Source organism: Podarcis bocagei (assembly GCF_964188305.1).
Source record: "Podarcis bocagei genome assembly, chromosome: 6".
Lineage (NCBI taxonomy): Eukaryota > Metazoa > Chordata > Lepidosauria > Squamata > Lacertidae > Podarcis > Podarcis bocagei.
The window spans coordinates 68995659-69017457 of record NC_138130.1 but is presented as its reverse complement, the minus strand read 5'-3'; the positions used below and the strand labels follow the sequence as shown (position 1 = coordinate 69017457).

Sequence of the window (21799 nt, the reverse complement as noted above, 5' to 3'; positions counted from 1 at the left end):
TTTCAGTATTCTTGCATGTAAGCAAACCTACAAGGAAAGGTGGAGCCATGCTGGCAAGCCCTCCCCCCCCCCCCCATTATGTCTTCTCTTCACAATTTAGGGCCTTCCATGGGTTTAAAGGCTGAGGATCCGAAGCAGGGAGCCACCTCTACTCATGAAGGCCTCACACAGTTTGGAACCCCACAATCATGAGCCTCAATGAGTAAAAGAGGCTCCCAGCTTCAGACATTCCCCCTCAAATTTGTGGAGGGCTCCACATCACGAACATATGATGGCCTGGAGAGGAGGAGCTTAGCACCACCTGCCGTCTGCTCATGTGTTTAATTAATTAATTTTGCTTACACACAAGGAAAAAGAATGCCCCAATGGGGCAAGTGGCAGCAGAGAAATGGAAAATAAAAAGATCAAAGCAAAAAATGGTACAGAACCCAAAAAAGGTGGAAAGAAGAGTTTGAATAACATGCATTGTGCTTAGTGGTTAAGTGGTCCAGATAAAAAGATGGGAGACTTGGTTCTGCATAATTTCTTCGTCAGTCTGTGAAAGAAGCACCAAGAACAGTACATATTACTGATCAATGAAATGGAAGCACCCAGAAGCAATATGAAATGCACCAGTCCTTCACTAGGACATAGGAGGCTGAATCTGCATATTGTGTTAAATCCTGAACTGTAATGAGCCTGAAAAACCATTGGTGTCTGCCCTTCCCCTTCCTCTCCTTCCACATGTCTGAGAGCAGCACCAGATATAGGGCAGTGCAGGAAGTTTCCTCACACAGAGTGCCATGCCAAGGGGGCACAAAGTAGTAGTAGTAGTAGTAGTAGTAGTAGTAATAAACTTGATACTTATACAGGTACCTACTGAGAAGAGCTTGAATAAAGCAACTGTACCAAAAGGAATAATTGTGAACATAAGAAATATTTAGTAGGGGCCACCAAATTTGGTCCCTGCTCACCATATTACCCAAGTTCTCAACTGCTGACTTTGGCAACATTTAGACACTTGCCTTGAATGTGAGCTTGCTGTGTTATCTAGACATGGGATCATGGTTTATAACAAATTCTGCTCCCTTTCAAAACAAGTCCACTGCAAACTATGGTTTCTGAAACTTGTTAAACTAGCCAGCATTTGTTATAAATCAGTATTCCTGGATAAAGAGTTTGCAATTGTTGGGGCTCCATGCAGGGCATATATGGAATATGGAACAAGAAAACTCATGTTTTGATATCTTATACAGCAATCTTAGAACTAAGAGTAAAGGAATGCCAAAGAGATATTATGAATGACAGAATTTTACAAATTCCTTAAAAATACTTCTCCCCCCAAGGATGGCTAATAGAATATTGGAAGGTCCAAAATAAATCCATGCTTGTTGAAGCTCCAGAGAAGAGTTAAATATGCATGATGGACTCATTATTGAAAAATGACCAGACCTATGGAAAGAAATACGGAACATCATCCATGTGAGTCTTCTGGGAATAGAGCTATGTTAAGAGAATGCTTGAGAAGCTATTTATTGGCCAGGCATATGTGCTCAAACTGAAGTCTAGGTGCAGCTATGTACCAGATGTCAAACTTCCAGAGACAAGGTCTTTTTAGTTTTTGTGTTGCCTCATGAATTTTTTGCAGAACCAAGTGGCATTATGTTTTGTACCACAAACTATTATTACATCAAAGGGCAGAGTGACAGGGATACTCGTTAGGTAAGGACTAATATTTTATTCAGAAAAGAAAGATGCAGTTATTGCATGGAGAGCAGTTCTGGGAAATACCAGCAGAGAACTGAAAATTAGAGAAGCAGCCATTTTGAGTATGGGTCACACCATGCTGAGGTTGTTTATTTATGCGCCTCCTGCTCCATATAGAATAATAAAAGACAAAAATGTGGAAATTCAGCTCCTCTTTGCAGAACACATGCATTGTACGAAGGTTCTAGCTTCTAAACCTACAATGTCTTGTTTTAGAAATGGCTATCAGGCAACAGGACTGAGATAGACCTCAGTTTGAACCTCCAGATACTTTTTTCACCAGTGAAACCAGCATCATTTCTCTTACCTGAATATGAAGTTACCCTATACTGAAGCAAACCATTGGTCCGTCTGGTCCAATGCTGTTTATTAAGACAGGAGGAAACTCTCCCAAGATCTCAAGAAGTGTTCTACGACTGAGTTATGCACCCTGTCCTTCTCAGATTATATTGATTATTCAACACTGCATGCTAGAATGGCTTTACATTTTATTCTCTTTAACACTGTCAAAATCTGCCAATGGCATGCAGAACAAAGCCCCTGCAACTTTTTAGTAAGAGATAACCACAGCTCAGTGCTTCCACTAGGAAGCAACAAGCAAAGCTACTTGTTGTTATTAGTAATCTGCAGCCAATTGTATACATTCTTTTTAAAAAAATCTCTTCCTGTTTTGTATTAGTACACTGACATTTAGGCAGCATAATACTATACTGTAATAATAATAGTGTGTGTGTATTTCTTGTTTCAAGAAAAAAAACAGTTACTTTTTTTCCAAAAGTTCTCCACTTCCCCTTATGTTTTAATCCAACCTTTGCTAACCCTCCAGCTGTTATAGACTACAGCTCTCACTTCCACTTGTCCCATGCCTAGACATCACAGATCCCAGAAGTTTTCCGCTTGACTTGCACTTTCTAGGCAAGTGGTTTTCTCCTTGCCCCACTCCCTTCCCTGGCAAAACCTGCTCTTAAACTCTAAATTGGTTCAAATGAAAGTCCTTGGAAAACCTGAATTGCTGTTTGCTCCAATTGAATGCTAAATCATGTGTTCTCCTGGGGGAAAGCAGCAGGATGAGAGGAAATGTGGAGATGCCCTTGGTTCTACCCCTAAGCAGGTACCATACCTGGTCTTCCTTTCCCTTCAGGCCATTGTGTTTCAACATTTGCTGTATAGTCAAAAGGAGCTAGTGATGCAAATATTCCTTAATGCTCGCTCTTGGAAACCAAAGGGCCAAAAAGCACATTGAAATGTGTGCTGAGCAGATCAATGGTATGTTCAAGAAATTGCCGAGCTATTCTCAATGGACTCAGCTTGGAACTCAACTCATATAAATGATACTCGTGAATTGACACTCTTGGTTGGAACGGTGTTACTCTTTTTGTAACTGGGTGATTGTGTTCTGCTCTTGTAATTAGGGTTGGGGGAGAAATTTGGTTTTCTTTGCATTTCAGTGAGAAGTTACCTGTTTAGCACTTCTTGAAAAGATAGATGGACTGAAATTTCTACTATCTTACAAATTTGCGCTTCTCTGAATTTTGCAGCGGAGTTCTCAAAACACCTATGCAAATATGCATTTATTGGGGGTGGGGGTGGCATAAAAATACCCGTGGAAATTAAAACAATATATAAAAAATGTGTGCATTTAGTCAACACTGCAAACAGAGATGTGCTTATTAGCAGAAATTTGCACTAAAATGCTTATGAATTTTCACAAGGATTTAAAAATAATCACGATAATCACAAACTGCTGCAGAAATGTGGCAGACTGGATCGAAGACTGGAAAGATGAGAAACAAAGATGACAGACTTGTCCTTCTGTACTTCTAACCTGCCCAGAGACCTTGTGGTGAAAGGCAGGTAAGAAATCTTACTAAGAAGTACAAATAAGTAAATAATATATGGCTATTTCGTTGCGTTCTGGAATCGGTAGAAATAAATCCTCTCACTCATACTCTGAGCATGTCAGTCTGCCCCGAGGTGACAATAAGGTAATGATGACCGCAGCCCTATCAACATGCATGGTGCTTTACAGTGAGCAAAAGGACAGGTCCCTGCCTTAAGGAGATCTCAGTCCGCAATTTGACTCCAGTTTGACTCCAGTCTGCAATTTGACTCCAGTTAAGTTACTGCAGAGCATGGAACCCAGGTCATTGTACTAAGACGTCATAGAGAAAGGTGCTGTTGAACTTCTTAAAGAGAGAATTCCATCAGTTACATTTCCCTGCAAGCACCCTTTCTGAATTAAAGATGAATCCTGAGCTTTTTAATTAGAAAAAGGAAAAGGAAAGAAAAAAGTGCCATTTACAGAGATTTTAAATCTTGACTATTGGAGTCTTACTATATGTGGTGCAATTAATTAAAAGTGCAAATCAAGCTCTGTAGACATTAAAAAGCCTTTTTGGAATCAGACTGCAACTTTGAGCCCCCAGGGACAGAATGATTGATCACTTCTGTAGTTACTTTTAATAATCCCGTAATATTTTTCATCACATAGAAAGTTGCTTTCCTATTTTGTATTCAAGCATGTTGTCGCAGCACTCCGACCATGTGTTCAGAATTTTCGATCTTGCACTCCCAGAAAGGTGGTGTCACTTTCTGTTTTAAGGGAAGAAAAATGTGCAATATAAAGTTTGCGTTTAGTAAGGATTTTAATCTCAGATATATTAAAAAATATATAAAAGTGCAGCATTGGCAGGATACCATAAATCATAGTTACATGTTTCTCCGGAACGGTTTTATGGAAGTTGGAGTGGATAGATTGCATTATCCTGTAATGCAGAATGCCAATAATGCCTGTTCCTATTCTTCAGAGGCACCTTTACAGTAGAAGCAAATTATTCTTATTGAAGTAAATAATGCACACAAAACTGCCTTTATACATGCTACAGTATGATGGAGATAAAGCACACACAAACTCAAATTCTTTTTTATTTCTGGCTATCTGAAAAAAAATGAATTTTCCTTAAGTTGCCTATTTCCTGTGCTTGTCCACAAAATTACCAACTCTTCTTTCAATACGACATATCTCACACTTTGGGAAACATTGCATTTATATTTCCTTCTGGCGATATTCTTTCAGCACCATTTAAGAGAATCTTTACAGTAGGCAAATGTACAGTTAGAGACATGTTGGTTGAACTATTGCTGTTGAAATAAGTTGACATGAAGGCAGAAAAAAAGGATGTGTATTTAAAGTGGCAAACTGCACAGCAAAAAGTTTTTCCAACAATAAATGGAAAACAAAACAACACACAACTTCCATTTTGGTTCTATAAGAAACAAACTAGTTTTGTATTGTTTTCAGAATCCTTGAGTCCATGATGAGCTATGTATGCTACCTATACACTCCAGCTTCCATAAGAAACATGTAATCATGCATGACATCCTGCTCATGTTGCACGTGTATGTGTGAGTGTAAAATATCTGAAGTTAACATCACATATGATGAAGCTGAATGCTTGTGAATGTAGTGAATTGTTTGAAACTTAGAATTACTTTGCATTCAATCTGAGCTGAGGCACTATTGCTTAAGCAGCTTATATTGGATCCAATTATGAAGTCCCATGAGCTTTGGATGCTTCTCATGTCAAACTCAAGGAGAGAATGAGGAAAAAATTATATTCTGCAAATACATTCCTCCCACATGCAGCTGTTTTATTTTTTTGCTAAGTTTACTACGACCTTGATAGGAAGAACTTTAACCAGGTGTAACGGGGGGAAAGTATTCACAACCTGAATCCATTGTGACTTGAGTCAGTGATTTTAGGCAGCTATCCTATTAGTGGGATAGGATAGCTGGGGGGGGAAATCACATCTGGCAACCAATGCGTCCTTTTGGTTTCAGATAGTACATGAGTAGACGAATCTAAAAAGCCCAGGACACAAATTTTCATGTCCCTCTAGCAGCTATGGTGGCTCATTTGCCAGAAATAATGTATTTAGTGTTAACTCTGGAAGTCTATACTTGATTCTGACCAAGCCAAGCCTCCTGATGTATCTTGTGCTCTAGGAGGCTTAGTCCTCATGTACTATCTGAAATCAAAGAGGTGCATTAGTTGCCAGATGTGAAATATATTGATATTATTTTCGGCTCTCTTACCCCCTACATAGAGTAGCAAAAGGTGGGGGCAGATACCAGTGGGAATAGTTTCTTTTAATATCACTGCCCCCCCCCTTGCATGTGTGTGGTGAAATGTATTTTTAGTGTGAGGTGTATCTGGTGGCTATGAAATGGATCCCCTCCACCTCATCAGTTGCCTATAAAACTGAAAATTGTTTCACCCTCCACCCTGCCACCAATTCTGTCCACATAGGTAAGCACTATGGCTATCTGTAAGTTTCTCTCCCACACTCACACATGTACACAGTGCTTGCCAATGAAGAGTATAAAGCTGATAATAATAACAATAAATCTATTATTTAAATCTATTATATAAGCTGGGCTTCCCACATCAAACATTAAACATTAAAACTTCAAACATTAAAACTTCCCTAAGCAGGGCTGCCTTCAGATGTCTTCTAAAAGTTAGATAGTTGTTTATTTCCTTGACATCTGAGGGGAGGGTGTTCCACAGGGCTGGCGCCACTGCCGAGAAGGCCTCTGCTGGTCACTAATAACTTCAGTGAGGTTGTGTTCAGTGACATTCATATTTTGATTCAGACCAGGGATGGCAGAGGCTGTGACCGCCCAGGTGTACCTGGATTCCAGCTCCCATCAGTCTAAGCCAGTGCGCCCAAAGGACAGGGATATTGAGAGTAGTAGTTCCTCATCATTTGGAGGGTCACCAGTTGCCCTGCCTTTATTCAGGCCTATGAAGATTTAAGAGTACAGTCAGTGAGGGATGTCCACATTCTTGGCTGCTCCAAATCTACAGCCAGCCCTGATGGGCTAAGAGGTCGGCAATGTGCCTGCACAGTGCTGCCCAACGAAAGAAGTTTGATCCCTTATTATTTCCCTTTCTCACTTCCCTCAAGCTGGCAGACGTGTAGAAGAGCCCGAATGGATCCCAGCAGGCCTGGCATTTATCTTCCCTGCAGCAGCCCTCAGAATGACTTCATTTGAGGCCTATACGACTAGATAAATGGAGCAGAGGATTTAAGACATAGCCCTTTAATGAATTCTATTAAAAACATGCTTTCCGAGTGGAAAGTATGAGAGGGTGATCAGCTCTACATAACAAGCGCCTGGTGCCAACGGAATCACGGCCAAGCGAGCAAGGAAGATGAGGGCTGAATATGCGAGCCTCGTTTGCATATAGGGCATCTCGGAGGGACCATAAGAACTTCCCGGGATGTGAATTATTATCTTAAGCTTCCAAATTGACAAATTCCCAAAGCATAAAGGGCTACAATTGCATCTCTGTGGCAAAGGGAACGTGACTGACAAACTCTGCAATACCTCTGCCAAGGAGTTACTTGAGTTTTGATAGCGTTGCTTCTGGTCGCAATTGTGTGAGCGCGAGCTGGGAAATGAGCAGTAACCCAGTATTATCAGATTGTGAATGGCCTGCAATGTTAAAGGGAGAGGCCCGGGTTTTCCCGTGAATTATGTCATCTTTTATAGCAAGGCTCCCTCGGGAACTGCTAAAGCCGCATGTGTGTATGGGGCAGCGGGGCGGGGGGGGGAGAGACAGAAAGAGATGGTTCTTTTGTGATTTATTGGCAGGTACTTGGCGGGAGGCTGTTTTATCATCCTTATTTTTATACCCAGCGTCACAGAATGAATCCCCACAGTGAGGCAACGAGAGGCTGAATGCTGTGTTGCTGAAGGGACTTCTTGTGTGATTTGCTGGCTCTGAATGGGTATTATTGTCTATGTAAGGACCAGTCAAATTCACACAACCTTGAATGTGGGCTCCAGTGCCAGCTGCACAGGAGGATAGCACGGGCTCCGATATTTTTAATAGTTGTTTATTTTCATTTATTTTGATTGCATTTTTAATATATATATTTAAAATACCAATTAATACTACAGTTTTAAAGTGCATAGGATTGAATCATGAAAGCAAGAGGAAAGTCTCACTTAGGGCACTTTTCAACTGTTGTTATTTTCAGGTGGGATTCGGTCACATACTAGCAAATGCAGTGTGCACAATTAAAAGCGATTTGGGTGCTCTTGCACAACAAACTCACATTCCCATGAGATTGGGGCTTTCCTTATCACTTTCCTTATTGCAAAAAGCCCAAACTAAAAAGAGCAAACGGTTACTAAAATAGTCAACGTTGTCTGAATTGCCTGCAAGCAGATCAGGATGAATGCTCAATTCAAAAGTCATCTAGAAGCTCCTTAAAATGCTTGCTGAAATAATAAAACATCAGATGTTCAACAGGAAGTTTAACTAGCAGGAGCAGTGGTTGGGGATGATGGGAACTGTAGTCCAGAAACAGCTGGAGACCCAAGTTTGGGAAACCGTGTCCTAGCCTAAACCTCCAGTCGTGACACCATATTGGTTCTCTCATCGGAAGCCAGAGTCTAGCAACATCTAGAGGCCACAATTTACCCAACCCTGATATACAGTCATGTGGGATGTGTACAAGACTAAAATGATCCGCAGGAAATCTATGACTGGATCTCTTGATGTCTTGTTCTTCTGGAAAGAGCAGCTGTCTCGGTTTGAGTTAGTTTCCTTTGCTTGAGTCTGGCACAGGCCCACAGTTGGGGGATTAATGCTCCCCACCGCTGCTGATTCCCCCAAGGCAAATGGCTCTGGCTTCACTGCCATTGTCCATGGGCTGAGGAAGAACTTACAAGCACATCACAAGTTTCAGGGGTGGTGGTCTAGTGATTGCTTCAATGCATGCTAAACTCTGGATTTCCCCCACTGCGCCTGATCACTCCACTAGAGTTTTTATAAGCTTTGCAGATGGCACAGTAGAATACCAGCTTCCATATTTGGTATGGAATGAAGAAGTCAGCAGCCCCATCCTATGACCACCAGCAGCCCCATCCTATGCCCCACATTTCCTCCAGAGTAAATCCCACTTAATTCAACTAACTTCCTAATCACTGAACACAAGGCTGCGGTCTTAACTCCACTGATAAACCCCCCTCCCCCCATGAGCTTAATCTACATTACAGCCTACAGTCAGGATTAGAGAGGGGGGGGGGACTCTAATGACATGACAAACCACTGTTTCTTTGCCTCCACCTAAATTGTGCCATCATGGTGCTTTGGGTAGTTTGATAGTAAAACTAAGTGTTTTATGCTATGAACCGCCCTGAGATATTCAGATGAATGGTGGTATACAAATTTAATAAAATAATTAAACAATTAAACCATGACACTCCCCCCCCAAAAAACCCCTACACCACCACTCCATAGTCCCTCTATAGTGAAGTAATTTTGACGATTATTTTTCTCCATTTAGCATGACACAATCCATGTGGGGTTTTCTTTTTTTGGAGGGAGGGGTCGCAGCAGCTGAAAAACCAAATCCACACCCTTATTGAGGGTCCAAGGAGGGATTTGCACTCTCCCTATGCTCAGAGGCACTCTCTTCCATTGTCGTCTGGTGAGTCAAGCATTGCACGTAAGCCTCGAGCCTGAAGTTTGCCCGTTCCCGGAGCTTGAGCTGACGCCCACCCTACCGCACGTAGACACCCGATTTCCAGAAGAGAGCCTACAAACCTAGAGTGCAGCCTCCGTAACTAAAAGCCTCGCGAATAGTTTTTTTACTGCGTCCGATTCGGAAACCAGCATCCTTCCTACAACATCACAAGGGGGAGGTGGGGCGAAGCAGCTGTGTGGGCTAACGTCTAGTCACGCAGAATGGGAAACGGCGGGGAGTGTCTGATGCCACGAGCGCTAAGAAAGAAGCAGGGGGAGAGGGGAGGATCCCCGCAGGAGGGTGGCTGACTGGGATGGGGGGGGGCGAACGACTGCTTGTGAGTAAATAAGCCATGCCTGATCGATTTTCGACTTTCACTGATGCTTTGATGCTGTGCCTTCCCCAAGCGGATGTAACGTCTGGATTTTGCACGGCGACAGCTTTTGCTACCACGTGCAGCTGGAGCGAAAACAACGCACCCGCGCAACCAAAAAATAAAATAATAAATTAATAAAATCTAGGCTTGTTGCGAACAGTTTGCTGGGGCCTGGGACTGTGCCAAACGACACCTTCGGCTAGGCGCTTTTGATTTCTTCAACACGCTATTGTCCAAACAGGAATACTGTAAACATAGCAAGATCCTCGCCCCCCCCCCCGCCCCCGCCGCCAATCTGCGAACTGCTCCTTGAAACACCTCCTTCTCTGAGCATTGCCACTTATTGGGCGCGGGTGGGTGGAGAGTAGCAGCCGCTCCCCACTCGCTACGCTGGGGAGCCTGGAAAGAAATCGAGGACAGCTCCTTACGACTGCGCGCAATGTACGCCGATTGCCCCCGCCCCGCCCCTACACAGCCTCCTCGCCCTCGCTGCTCCCTAGGCTTTCCCTCTAGGGTGGGAGTGGACCCAAGCAGCCCACCCCACCCGGGCTGGCAGTTCGTAACGGTATTGCTGGCGCTTGGTCCCTTCAGCGGCTTAGCATCTCTGAGTCTCAACCTGTTCCTTCGCCTCTCCCACTTTCTCTTGGGAAGGGGAAGCGGTGCCACAGAGTGGGGCGCTCCCAGAGGAAGGAAACAGACGTTCCGAGGGAGCAGCCCTGGTGGGAGCGGGGTTGCTGCAGGCGCCTCCCATCCCGGGCTTCCCACCTGTCCTCCGCTCGGCTGAGCGCAGGTGAGCGAGGACGCGGACCAGGTTGCTTCTCTTGCCGGGGGCCACACCCCATAGAGAGAGCCGGAGAGGCTGCGGGTGTCCCGCGCCCTTTTCACATCTAGGGGAGTTGGAGGACCCTCTGCCTTCTGTTCTTTGCACATCCCCACCTCCAAATAAGAGAAGGAGGCTCCAGGGCCTCGGAGGTGGGAGGGGGTCTTGGCTGAGGAGGGGTTGCTCTCTCCCTCCGCTTCTTTCAAGCTTCTGCCGCGGGATCGGAGGGAAGCGGAGGGGGGGGGCTCTACTTTTTGATGGCTTGATCAAAAGAGCCGCTCGCTTTCCCCTCCTAAGGAAAGAGAAAGCCTTAAGCGCGCTTAAAAGGGAAAATAAATAAATGCGAGCGAGCAAGCAAGGCTGGGCAGACTCCAGAATTCTTGGATCTACTTCTTCCTTTTTTGCAACCCCGCCCCCCCCAAAAAAACCAAAAAACAAGAGAACCCAAATAAGAACCAGGCGCAAAAAGGCACAGTGTTAGCATGAAAGAACAAGGGTGCCTCTGAGCATATCCCGAGCCCAGGGACTCCAATAGACCAGAACCGAGCCCGGTGCGTTTGGCGCCCTTCTCTTTCATTCCCGCACCCACTGAACTGAGGAAAGACGTTTCGTCGTTGCTCTCGCTAACTTGCAAATCTACCGGCAGATCCGGCGTGCCTCTGAGCCGAGCTGCCTTGGGCTGCTGCACGCCACCTACTTTCTTCTGGAGATTGCTCCTCCTCCTCTCCATCTCCACCTCCACCTCCTCCTCCTCCTCGGTCCCTTCCTCGATCCGCGCAGAAAAGACCCTTTCCGTGACTCCCTCCCTCGTGCTCTTTTTTTCTTCTTTGTGCGTGCGCGCGCGCAAGGCGTGCGCTAGGACCCGTCGGGCCTCCCGGCGAGGCTCCGTCCGCCCGGGCCAGCTCGGCAGACTCCTCCTTATCTCCAGTGTCAAACTTGACATCAGCCTGCGAGCGGAGCATGGTAACTTCTCCTGCGATCGGAGCGCTCACATCAGTGGCATGCTTCAGGGAGATATGCAGCTCGCGCTGCCCTCTGCACCAGCAACATGGATTGTCACGGCGCCCTCCTCCTCCTCTTGCTGCTGCTCCTCGGATCTGCTCTCCGCTGCTGGGCGGATCTGAGCCTCCATCCCACCAACGAAGGTAAGCCGGGCAGGGCGCATCCTCGAGGGGAGCCGGGGGGGGGGGAGTGCCTGAACTTCCCTGGATCCCGCGGCTGGAAAACTGGTCCATGGCTCTCCTGGTCGTTTCCCCCAGGGCAGCAGGTTCACCTTCGGCATTTATTTATTTTCCACAGCCTTTTGGGGGATAGGACTCCCCAATATATTGGAAGCCCCTCTCTGGGTAAGGACGCCAGGGCGCATTGCTGGCCACGACGGACGCGCATTGGCGAGGCAAAGTTAGAAGGGGCTGTCGCTGGCGAACGGTGGTTGGGGGTGTGTGAGATGGTGACACCCACCTCCCCAGGAGTGACAGTGACCTGGCGCTAGACTGCAGGTGGAGGCAGGAACCCTGCATCTAGCGGCAGCTGTCAGGAGACTGGCGGCTTGATTGTCTGTCACAAAGTGGCGATGGTCCTACTTTGGGTCCGGCTTATGATGAGCAGGGCGTGTGAGCCGGATTATTAGCATAAAAGGAATGCCAGGAAAAGTCGGACGGGGAAGCCCCTTGCGCTTGCCTGCCTTCACACCTTGTGGGGAGGGGATGCTTTTTTGCATTGTTCTAACTGTTTTGTGGCTGCGACAGACGCAAAAGAGAAAGAAGTGCATCTGGAAATGTACAGTATATCTATAAAGGACAACGTTTGTGAAGCCGTGTTGAATTTGCCTTGGCTTCTTATTTGATTCAGTAGCTGCCTTGACGGTTCCATGTGTATCAACTGATGGAAGCAAGTTAAACAGTGCAATCTTGTGTTGTGTCTACTTGGAAGTAAGCTCCCTTGAGTTTAATGGGACTTACTCCAAGGCAAAAGTGTCCCTAGGATTTGCAGTTTTAGGGGCTCATTAACATACCTTATTGTGGCACACAATTGTGGGGGCGGGAATTGATGGTGGCCCACTTCCTTAAAATAAATATGTTATTAAAACATACCTCCATTTTAAAGCCATAGGTTAATTGCATTTGTTTGTTTCACAAACTTTAGTTATAATGCATTTCTAGCACTCCTGAAAGTCACCTGTGTTTCATAAGTAGCACCATGTACAACTATTTCTGGATAAATTAAATCTATTTCATGATAAAACATTTGTTGAGTCAGAAACCAAGACAATCAAATACTTCACATTTGGGAGGGGGGGAATAGTGCTGATTGGGTTTTCACCCCTCTTGGAACAATTGAAGGTGTTTCTTTAAAAGGCACACCCAGTAAAGTCAGACCACTGTGAACAGTCAACCTTTGCTTCAAAAGTCTTCAAGCATATTTACTTCTATTTAAAATTTAAAAGTCCAAAGGAGGGGAATAACTTCTAGTATGAAATAATTGTGTCCAATCTTGCACCTGCCTGGTTGATTCTATTTACTGAGCAATTTTCAATCATTTTGTTTAGCAAGCAAGAATATTTAATTCACTGAACAAATAATGCTGCTGGTATTTTTGGATTTGGAAAGGGGGAAGCAGTCATACTGAGTTTTGTTTTTTTTACTGGCTATGGGAAATAGATTTAGAAGATATAGCTGATTTGTACATCAAAGAAACGAAATGGTTCAATATAGCCTGTTCTAAATAAAAAATAAATCACCTCTTTCACAAATGCATATTCATTACTGGGTTGGGGTTTGTTTTTTAATAGTTGGTACATCATAGAATAGCAGAATAATTAGTAGAACATGTGTTACTGATAAGAAAGCAGTGGTATTAATCTTGTTGTTATACTCCTTTTTTTGGCTAATAAAGCATGAGTATCAATGGAGGCCAGTTTGGAGTGGCGTGCAGCTCTCAGCAGTTGAACTCATTGATAATGTGCACAGTCCTGTTGTTATGCAGTCAATGGAGCAGTGAAGCTGCTAGCGCATTGGCTAGCAAAGTATACTGTGTATTAAGACAGTGCAGCTGAGGCACCAAGAGCTGTTATTTGAACGCTCATGTCTTACAATGTTGTGTGTTGTCTTCTATACATTTATTTGGAAGCCTATGCTGTCCGTAGAAGATGCTGTTTAAACACTTCATCGCCCAAAGTGGTGCTTATTTTATTTTTATTTTTTTAAAATCCTACAAAGTTATTGCTGTATTATAATCCGGCTCACACGCCCTGCTCATCACCAGCCGGACCCAAATAGTTGCTTATAATCTTTAATTTTTATAGTAAATTGCTTACTGGCTTTAGCTAGCCAACTTTGAAGTAACACCGTTTTAGATTGATCAACAATTTTATTGTAGTTGTAACTTTGTAACAGAAACTTAGAAACTGGGAAGGAAAAATAATAATGAAATCCCTGAGCATTTCTAAAAACAAAATTGCTTTTAAAGAATGAACTTTTAAAGCCTACTTCTGTAAGTCTGAAATACTGTTTCATTTAAGAATCCAGTGTTTCAGAAAGTGTTCATTTCAGTGTGTATGCATCTGTCACACTTGAAAGGGATGGTTTAAAAACTTCACTGAAGTTGCATTCCTGTGCCCACTTACTTGGGAGTAAACGCCATTGAACATAGTGGAGCTTACTTTTGAGCAATGTACAGGATTGCCTTGTTAATGACTAAGTTAACCCATCATATCCCTTCACCCACTGAAACCACATTGCAGAATCTTCAGGAAAAAATAAAATGTATTTGATGAAGTTGTCTAAATTGTCAGAAGCAGTCCAAAGAGACTCTGTTTGGAGTCTCTTATATGTTTTACTCCCAGCTTATATAGCACAAACAGAGCAAAGTTTTTTTTTGTTTTCTTTTAATGTGCTGGATAAAACATACTATGAATTGAGAAGCTTATTTCACCTCATAGAAAACAACAAAGGCATTTCTATAGCAGCAGGGATTTTGGTATGTTTTTTGGCTTGCGTTTAGACTTTTAAAGTAATACTTTCAATTATTTATTCTTTTGGCCCATTTTAAATGCTTCAATATTATACACAGAAAGAAGTTATTTGACATTTTATATCCAGCATAAAAGGGCTAATGTAGGTTGCATCTATAGCTTTGTGCTCACTCGGATTTACTGTATGCAATGGGTCCCAGGCATTTGATATGTCCTCACTGAAATGCCAATTAAGTAGAAAGGTGATGAAACAGGTAATTTTTTTCTAAGCAAATTTCTTCAAAAAATAAACCATAGAGTTGGTTATGGAGTTGTATGTGTGTGTTTCTGGAGTGATGCACACCTTTAAGAAATCTCAGGTGGATATAAAAATATTATATATATTTAACAGAAGAGTTGTAAAGCGTGAGCCATCTATTCAGTAACAGGAAAATGTCAGGAGGAATTAGCATCTGAATAATGAATGGATTTTGCTCCATGCTGAGATTTAAATAGATTTTTTTAATATGCCCTGAAATCTCAGCCTGAAAGTGTGCTCTTAGAATTTTCATAAGGCACCACTTTATCTGTTTGAGGTGGAGATTTTAATTTTAATTTTTAACAAAGACTCCACTTTCTTGTTGAACTTCTTCTGGAACTATTCTTGTAGAATCGAGAACCTACGGAGTGATATAATTCTGCAATTTAATAGTTTTTTTTCTAATCCATTTCTGTAATGATACTATTTGCCCTAGGGTACCAGCAGCCTTAATTTAACTATTTTATAACCCACAACAGTTAACACTTGACCTAGGTCATTAACAGGATTATCAGCAAATTTGTTTAAGCTTTTACTGACAACCTGAATTGCTTCAATAATATTTTGACTGTGCAGACAGGAAACTTCTTTTAACCTCTCAAATCTCACATAAAGAATTTCTTATGAACACAACTACCCCAAAGACACCAAGATTGTACATCTGTTCATGGTTACCAATAGGCTCCATTTTGGTAAACAGCTAGAACTATTTCAGACTCTCTGTTTACAGTGTGTTGAGTTTTTCCTTAAATGCCTTCGTCATTTCTTCTTGCCGTATCAGAACATTTGTTCAGTGGTTAAACTACAACTTTTTCCCATAAACATTATCTTGGTGTTTATAAATAAGAATGTAGTTTTTAGTGATGTCAGCAGCTGCGGCATTTTCAAGTAGATCGCTCATAGAAATACTGGTCTGCCTATCTAACTTCTCCACATCTAAACCCAGAGGGTGATGGAAGACATCATTCCCTGGTTTAAAGGGAGCCTTAATAAGTTAAGTTAAGTTAAGTTCAGAATTCGTGTTTTAAGTTCTGTTTTTTATATGTTCCAATAATATATATTTAAAAAAAATGAAACAAACCAAATTGTCATGGCAAAGGGATTTTAACAGAACACTAACTTTATCTTAGAATGAAACAGTTTTCAATAAATGCAATATATTTATTTAAGGCACAGTCCTCTTGGAAGTTTTTCTGCACAAGCCTCATGAAAGTGAATGGGAGCAACACGAGTGTGCATTAATGATTTTACATGCTTGTTAGTGTTCAGATCAGTGTCCATTCATTCCAAGGGGACTTTTCACAAGGGATTTTTCCAGTACATTGCTTGCCTCACACTTCTATCTCACAAGATGCTTCAGGCTTGGAGCTGGGTAAAATATAATTTAAAAAACCCCAGAGAAGATAAAGCTAAAAGAGAAAAAAAGAATCACATAAGTAACAGGCCAAATATCCATGAGGGCTCAGCATGATTAAAATTCCAACTGAAGTGCCATCTACTCACTCGCCCACCAAAACCCGCTGACGCCAGTTTAACCCCAGCCATTAAATTCTCCAGAATAAAATGGGCTTACAATGACTCAATGAGAAGTTAGGTGTGGTGACATGACAAAACCTGACTTACACAATCCCTAGTGTGTTTAGAGTTTAGCTACCTCACTTTTAAGAACAGGGATTCCAAGTGTGTGTGTGTGTGTGTCTGTGTGTGTGAGAGAGAGCAGCAATTGCTTTAAAATAAAAACAAATTATCAGAATCCTAAAGTGGAATTGAAAGGGGAAATAAAGATGAGGTTAAGGGCTGGTTTTCATGCAGCTGCCTTTCATTCAGAGCTGCTCTGTTTTAACCCCTGCTTATGTAGTCAAAACAAGTAAACCAGAATGCTCTATAACGTGCATCGTGGCATTTGTAAAACTCCATGGTCGTAGAACTAAAATGCTGTATAGAGTCTTTATTCTGATTGCAAGACCTCACTGATACAGTTTAATGATCTACTTTTTTTTGTCATTTGGTGTTTAATATTTTCCAACCTAAGACTGATTCATTGACTTAATTTTACAATCTTGCAGAATGACATTTTTTAAAAGTTTGGAACATATGTTAAATATTAAAGAAATCGAAACGTAAGATTCTGATGATAACTTTGTTTCAGGTCGATTGCAGTGTGTTTCTATTCAGGGAGAAAAGATCATGAGAGAATCGAGGGTGCATGTTTCAACTTTTCAAGTATGCAACTTCAGAAACTGATCAGTTTTTAATGATAGGAAGCTTCCTTTTCTACACACGCAAAAAGGGAAATTAAAAACACATGCAAAAAGTAGGCTGCCATTTGAACAAAAAAACAACAACCCTATGACTGGCAAAACTGAATGTTATCTTTGCACTTGTATTTGACATAAATGTTGGGATTTTTAAAAAAAATTCAAATGCTCTCCCAGGATAATACAGTGTGGGAAGAGTATTGCTTCTGTCTTGCATACTTGCTTCCAACCCTGAAACTTTACTTCATGGAAAATTGCATAACCATTCTTGTTTGGTGTAATCGGCCTTGGATGAAAGGTTTAGCAGTTCAGATACAGGTGTTTCTCCTTCATTTTTCTGTCAGCAGTCTGGACTCGATCACCAGCGAGGGTCACTGCAGAGCTGTTAGCAAATATAAGAGGCAAGGCAGGCAAAGTTTCAAAAAAGTTCAGACTCCTGTTCGCCAGCTAGGCACTCCTTAGGTTCCGCAGCCTGACGGTGTATTTATATAACAGCCCGTCCTTTGATTTTGTTTAGCTTTTTTCTGTTTATAATGAAGATCCGAGATGAGCCGCAAGTGTATCAGAGTGGGGGGAGAGAGGGGGAGAGAGAGAGTTGAACAAATAGGTAACAAAATCATTTTAATAGAAAGTTCTAAAATTCCAGAGTACAGTACTTGGTCCGTTCAATTAAAAAACTCTAAAACACAGTACAATGCTATATATATTTAGTCCACAGTATGTCCTGGTGTAATTAATGGGGCTTGCTCCCAGGAAAACTAGGTAAGGGACTGCAGTCTTGCTTCCCCTTTTCTGTCATTTGAGAATTTAGATCACACTATTTCACTAAAACTTTAGTGTAGTTGCATTCACAGTAACGCTGATCTAGAGTTGATTTATCACTGAAGTAACGGGACTGACTTTTTAAAACACAGTCCTAGCCATGTCTACTTGGAAGTAAGTGCTATTGAATTCAGTGGAGCTTATTTCTGGGTAAGTAGGGTTAGGATTGTAGATTTTGTAAATGTGTTAAAATTAGGGTGTTGGTGTACAAGAAGCATTATTATTATTATTATTATTATTATTATTATTATTATTATTAATTTCTGAGGCACATGCGCTGATCCTAAGCATCTTTTTAGCTCCAAGTATCATTGTTATATCATAACCTTTTATAAGTGCAGACTTATTTTCATGAGATGTTTTCATAGACTGCTTATAGCTGAAATTTCCAGCTTCTGTGCTTGAAACAGAGACCAGGACATTGCAGGGTAGAAAATGCTTCACTGAAAAGGAGACCTAAACTATTTCCTTTGTTATACTTAAGTAGAAACTTTATAAGGGTAGTGCACAAGAGGGGTGGGATGAATAATAATTCTGTTGCATGAATGTGCTAGAATATGTACATTATTCAATGGAGTGTACATTTATTTATTTGCATTATGTGATAAGTTTTAAACCGGAAACAATTCGGTTAGCGTTAATTTATTTCTGTTGATTTGGAATGGGAAAGATTTTAGCACATGCTTAACTGTCAGCACTTAGATCAGGGTTGCTTTAAAACTGCCTTACTTTGGCTGGTTGTACGCCCCATTATGCTTCCTAAATATTAAGTTGCAAAGATGTGAATAGAGTAAAATGAAAAAGACCATAAATATGAATTTATGAGTAGATTTTAATGTGGTCCTGGTTTAATTAAAGACTGATAGCCCTGAAATCCCATTGACTGAAATCCGCAAGCATTTAGGAGTTCTTGTATTTCAGCTTGCTTGTGAAATTGGCCAGTTGTGGATTGGGTGGTTAAAAGAAATTAAGATATAGAAATAAAGATAATCGTGCTTGAAAGGAATCGTTGAGAGAGTGACAAAAGAAGAAAGGCCTAGCCTGCCAGGCCCTTGCTTAGGATTAATAAAAGCACACCAAATTAATTGTTTAACATGGGGAGACATTATTCAGGCTGCTGCACTATAAGGGGAAACTTTTAGGCAACTTTTCTCTCTTTTTTTGTAAACTACTGTATATCCTGCTGTTATGGGCAGAGTGAGGAAGAAAATCCCATTAATCTGGTGGAAAAAAATATTGGGGAAAAGAATAAAAGCACACCACACAAACAGCGATGGAGATATACAAGCAGCTCAACTGTGAAATAAAGGGGTTTTACAGAATAAGGTTCTATTCGGTTAGCTCATGTGATATTCTAAGTAATTTATTGGTTTAGATTTTAAAAATCAAGTTTCTTATAACTGTAATTTTTTTTTGGGGGGAGGTGGGTTCTGTTTTAAGATATGAACGTGTATAATTAAAAAAAGGTTATTCAATTAGTTTTAGTAAAAGTGAGGTAATCCCCCCTGTAGTTGGTTAAAGGTGGTTATTTTGTGTGTGTGTGTGTGTGTGTGTGTGTGTGTGTGTGTGCCTGCACTCCCCGTAATATTCTAAGGAACCAAAAATGTAAAGAGTCCAACAATTATTTTTTTTGGAAAGTCTTAATGGCCTTTGTACTTTTCAGTCGTTGCAATCGTAGGCTTTGCAGCTGTGAGCCGTGACACACAGAGGTAAAAAGAGTTTTGTCACCCCATCTAAGTAATAATATTTATTTAATATTGCAGCTTTGACATCTCTGCAATTTAAATAGTTTCATAGAAACATTTTTGGTGATTGAAGTCAGGATCTTTGCCTGTGCTGGTAGTTCCCCAATAAAATAGTTAAAGGGAATTTTGGGTGACTGAACTGAAGTGTTAGATGAAATAATATTTTGGGGACATTGTGGAAAAGATAAATATGTGGAGTTACAATCTCCACAGCAGCTTTTTTTTTTTGTCTTTCTTTCATACTAACTTCAAGTTGACAACTCCATGTACATCTCCACTTCCTCTCTCTTGAGTTTTCTTTCAGCTTAGTTTTCTCAGGGCTTACTCCTCAGTATATTTTTGGTTTTAGCTGAGCCGCAGCAGGGTTTTGCATAAATGTTTTCTATCGTTAAAAAAAAATTTAAAAAATCAACCATGGTTTGGTTTTGTGTTTCCTGATTTTATACTAAATTCACTGCAATCTTCTTCATACGCTGTCTTGCCACTTTTATTTCACAAGCATTTTGTTTTTAAAAAATATTTTGCATTTATAGATCTTTGTAATCTTCCTCCTCTCTTCCAAGCATATGAAAATAAAATCTTCCTTTTTAATTTGAACCATAAGCAATTTCAGACCTATTTTTCTCCACATAGTGAAACTTTAAAAACTTTCTTCCCTTTGGTTTATTAGTATCTTTAAGATTTAAGCTACCATCTTTAAGATTTAGCTACCATTGCAGCTTTTGCCTCTATTTTTTTAAAACAACAAACAAACCATCCCATCTACATATTAATGTATGGAATCTGTGGTGTTTTCGAGAGCATTGTTTAGGCGACATTTGTTTTTATTTTGTTTGTTCTTACGATGTACCTATACTTGGGTATGAAATGAGCAGACCCACTGAAACCAATGGCTAGCTTGCATCCCACTGATTTCAGTGGGTCTACTCTAAACAGGAGTAAGGCCTAAGCCAACTGCCTGCGTTTGTGCAGTTTAGCCTTTGTGTGGTTTGTTCTGTGGTGTGGTTTGTTCTTTGTGTGGTTTGTTCTGGTGGGCTATTGTATATTAATGCAAATGATAATGTTTCCCACTCTGGTTTGTGTGGATTGCGCCGTCCTCCTTGGTCCCACGCCAGTCCCTGTCCACTGGGTGCCTATGCTGAAACATTCCAAAGGTGATAGGATTGGATGTGCTGAACAACGTGTCCAGCCAGAACCACCTGCAAGTGTTTCATGAGCTGCATGGGTGAAGGACTCAGTCAGGAAACAACCACCTTGGGACACCAGAGTTTCCTTTAGGGTGTGATTGACTTAGGGAGGAAATGAAATAGGGCAGGGAACACCTGCTCACCATTGGAGGGAAATCAACGAATTTGCTGTGGGATCTATTGCTCACATACTGTTTTTGGATTCTCAGGGAGTGGAGGAGGCATGTTCTGAAGTATGATGAATCCGTCTTGGGACAACAAGGGGCTGGAGGCGATGGATGACTTGCAGAACCGTGGCGAACTGGGCGGGGAAGTCTGCGATAGCCAACATTAATGTTTATCTTATCGTACTTGGTCTGTTTCACATGAGGAGACTGACAGAGAATGTGTATAAAGTTTTGCTTGGAAAGGCAGAAAATTAAACTGGGGCAAATCAGTTTCTTCTTTTTTAAAAAAAAAAAATGTGAACAGCAAAGCGCACATGTTCTGAATTAATTACCTCCATAAATTCAGTCCAACAATAAAATAGCTTCTTGGTGACATCAGCAAGTTGGAAAATAAAACCGGATCTAGGATTAGCATCCTGTTTTCCTCAATATGACATTTAATGGAGATTTCTGATTCTATCAACATATTGCTTCCTCTTCCTGTGTTCACACTGAAATATTTAGCCACTTGTCCTTTTAATTAGTTATGCATGAATTAATGCTTTGGGGCCAATCAGAAATGTTCTTTTTATTTGTTCATCTTTTAATCTAGTTTTGAGTCAAATGCTGGACCAGGCCTAAAATTGGTAGCTTGTGGTCTTGAGCTAGGATAACTTTTCACAGTTATATGTGATTGGCATAAAATAATATTAAAAGCTTGATATTATGCACCATCTGTATTGTCTCCAGAGTAGAATCCTCTGGGTACTATGGGTCTACTCCCGAGTAAGTGGTTTGCAAAGACCAGTGCAAGGCTTTGTGCAGTCTTTAACGTGTCAGGCAAGTTAAACTTGCATTAAAAACTTTCAGTCTGCTGCAATAC

At 41.5% G+C, this 21799-nt stretch overlaps 1 protein-coding gene across 4 annotated transcripts in view; it reads left to right on the top strand.

Moving 5' to 3' along the window:
- Positions 1-11433: 11433 nt before the first annotated feature.
- EPHA3 (EPH receptor A3) overlaps positions 11434-21799 on the top strand; it is a 208174-nt gene continuing 197808 nt past the window's right edge. For 3 of the 4 annotated variants that reach the window (XM_081198950.1, XM_081198948.1, XM_081198947.1), the window contains exon 1: positions 11434-11632. In XM_081198950.1, the coding sequence (XP_081055076.1) occupies positions 11536-11632 (97 nt within the window). In that variant the 5' untranslated portion in view covers positions 11434-11535. The remainder of the gene's footprint in view (positions 11633-21799) is intronic. The other variant, XM_081198949.1, reaches the window with a different exon arrangement.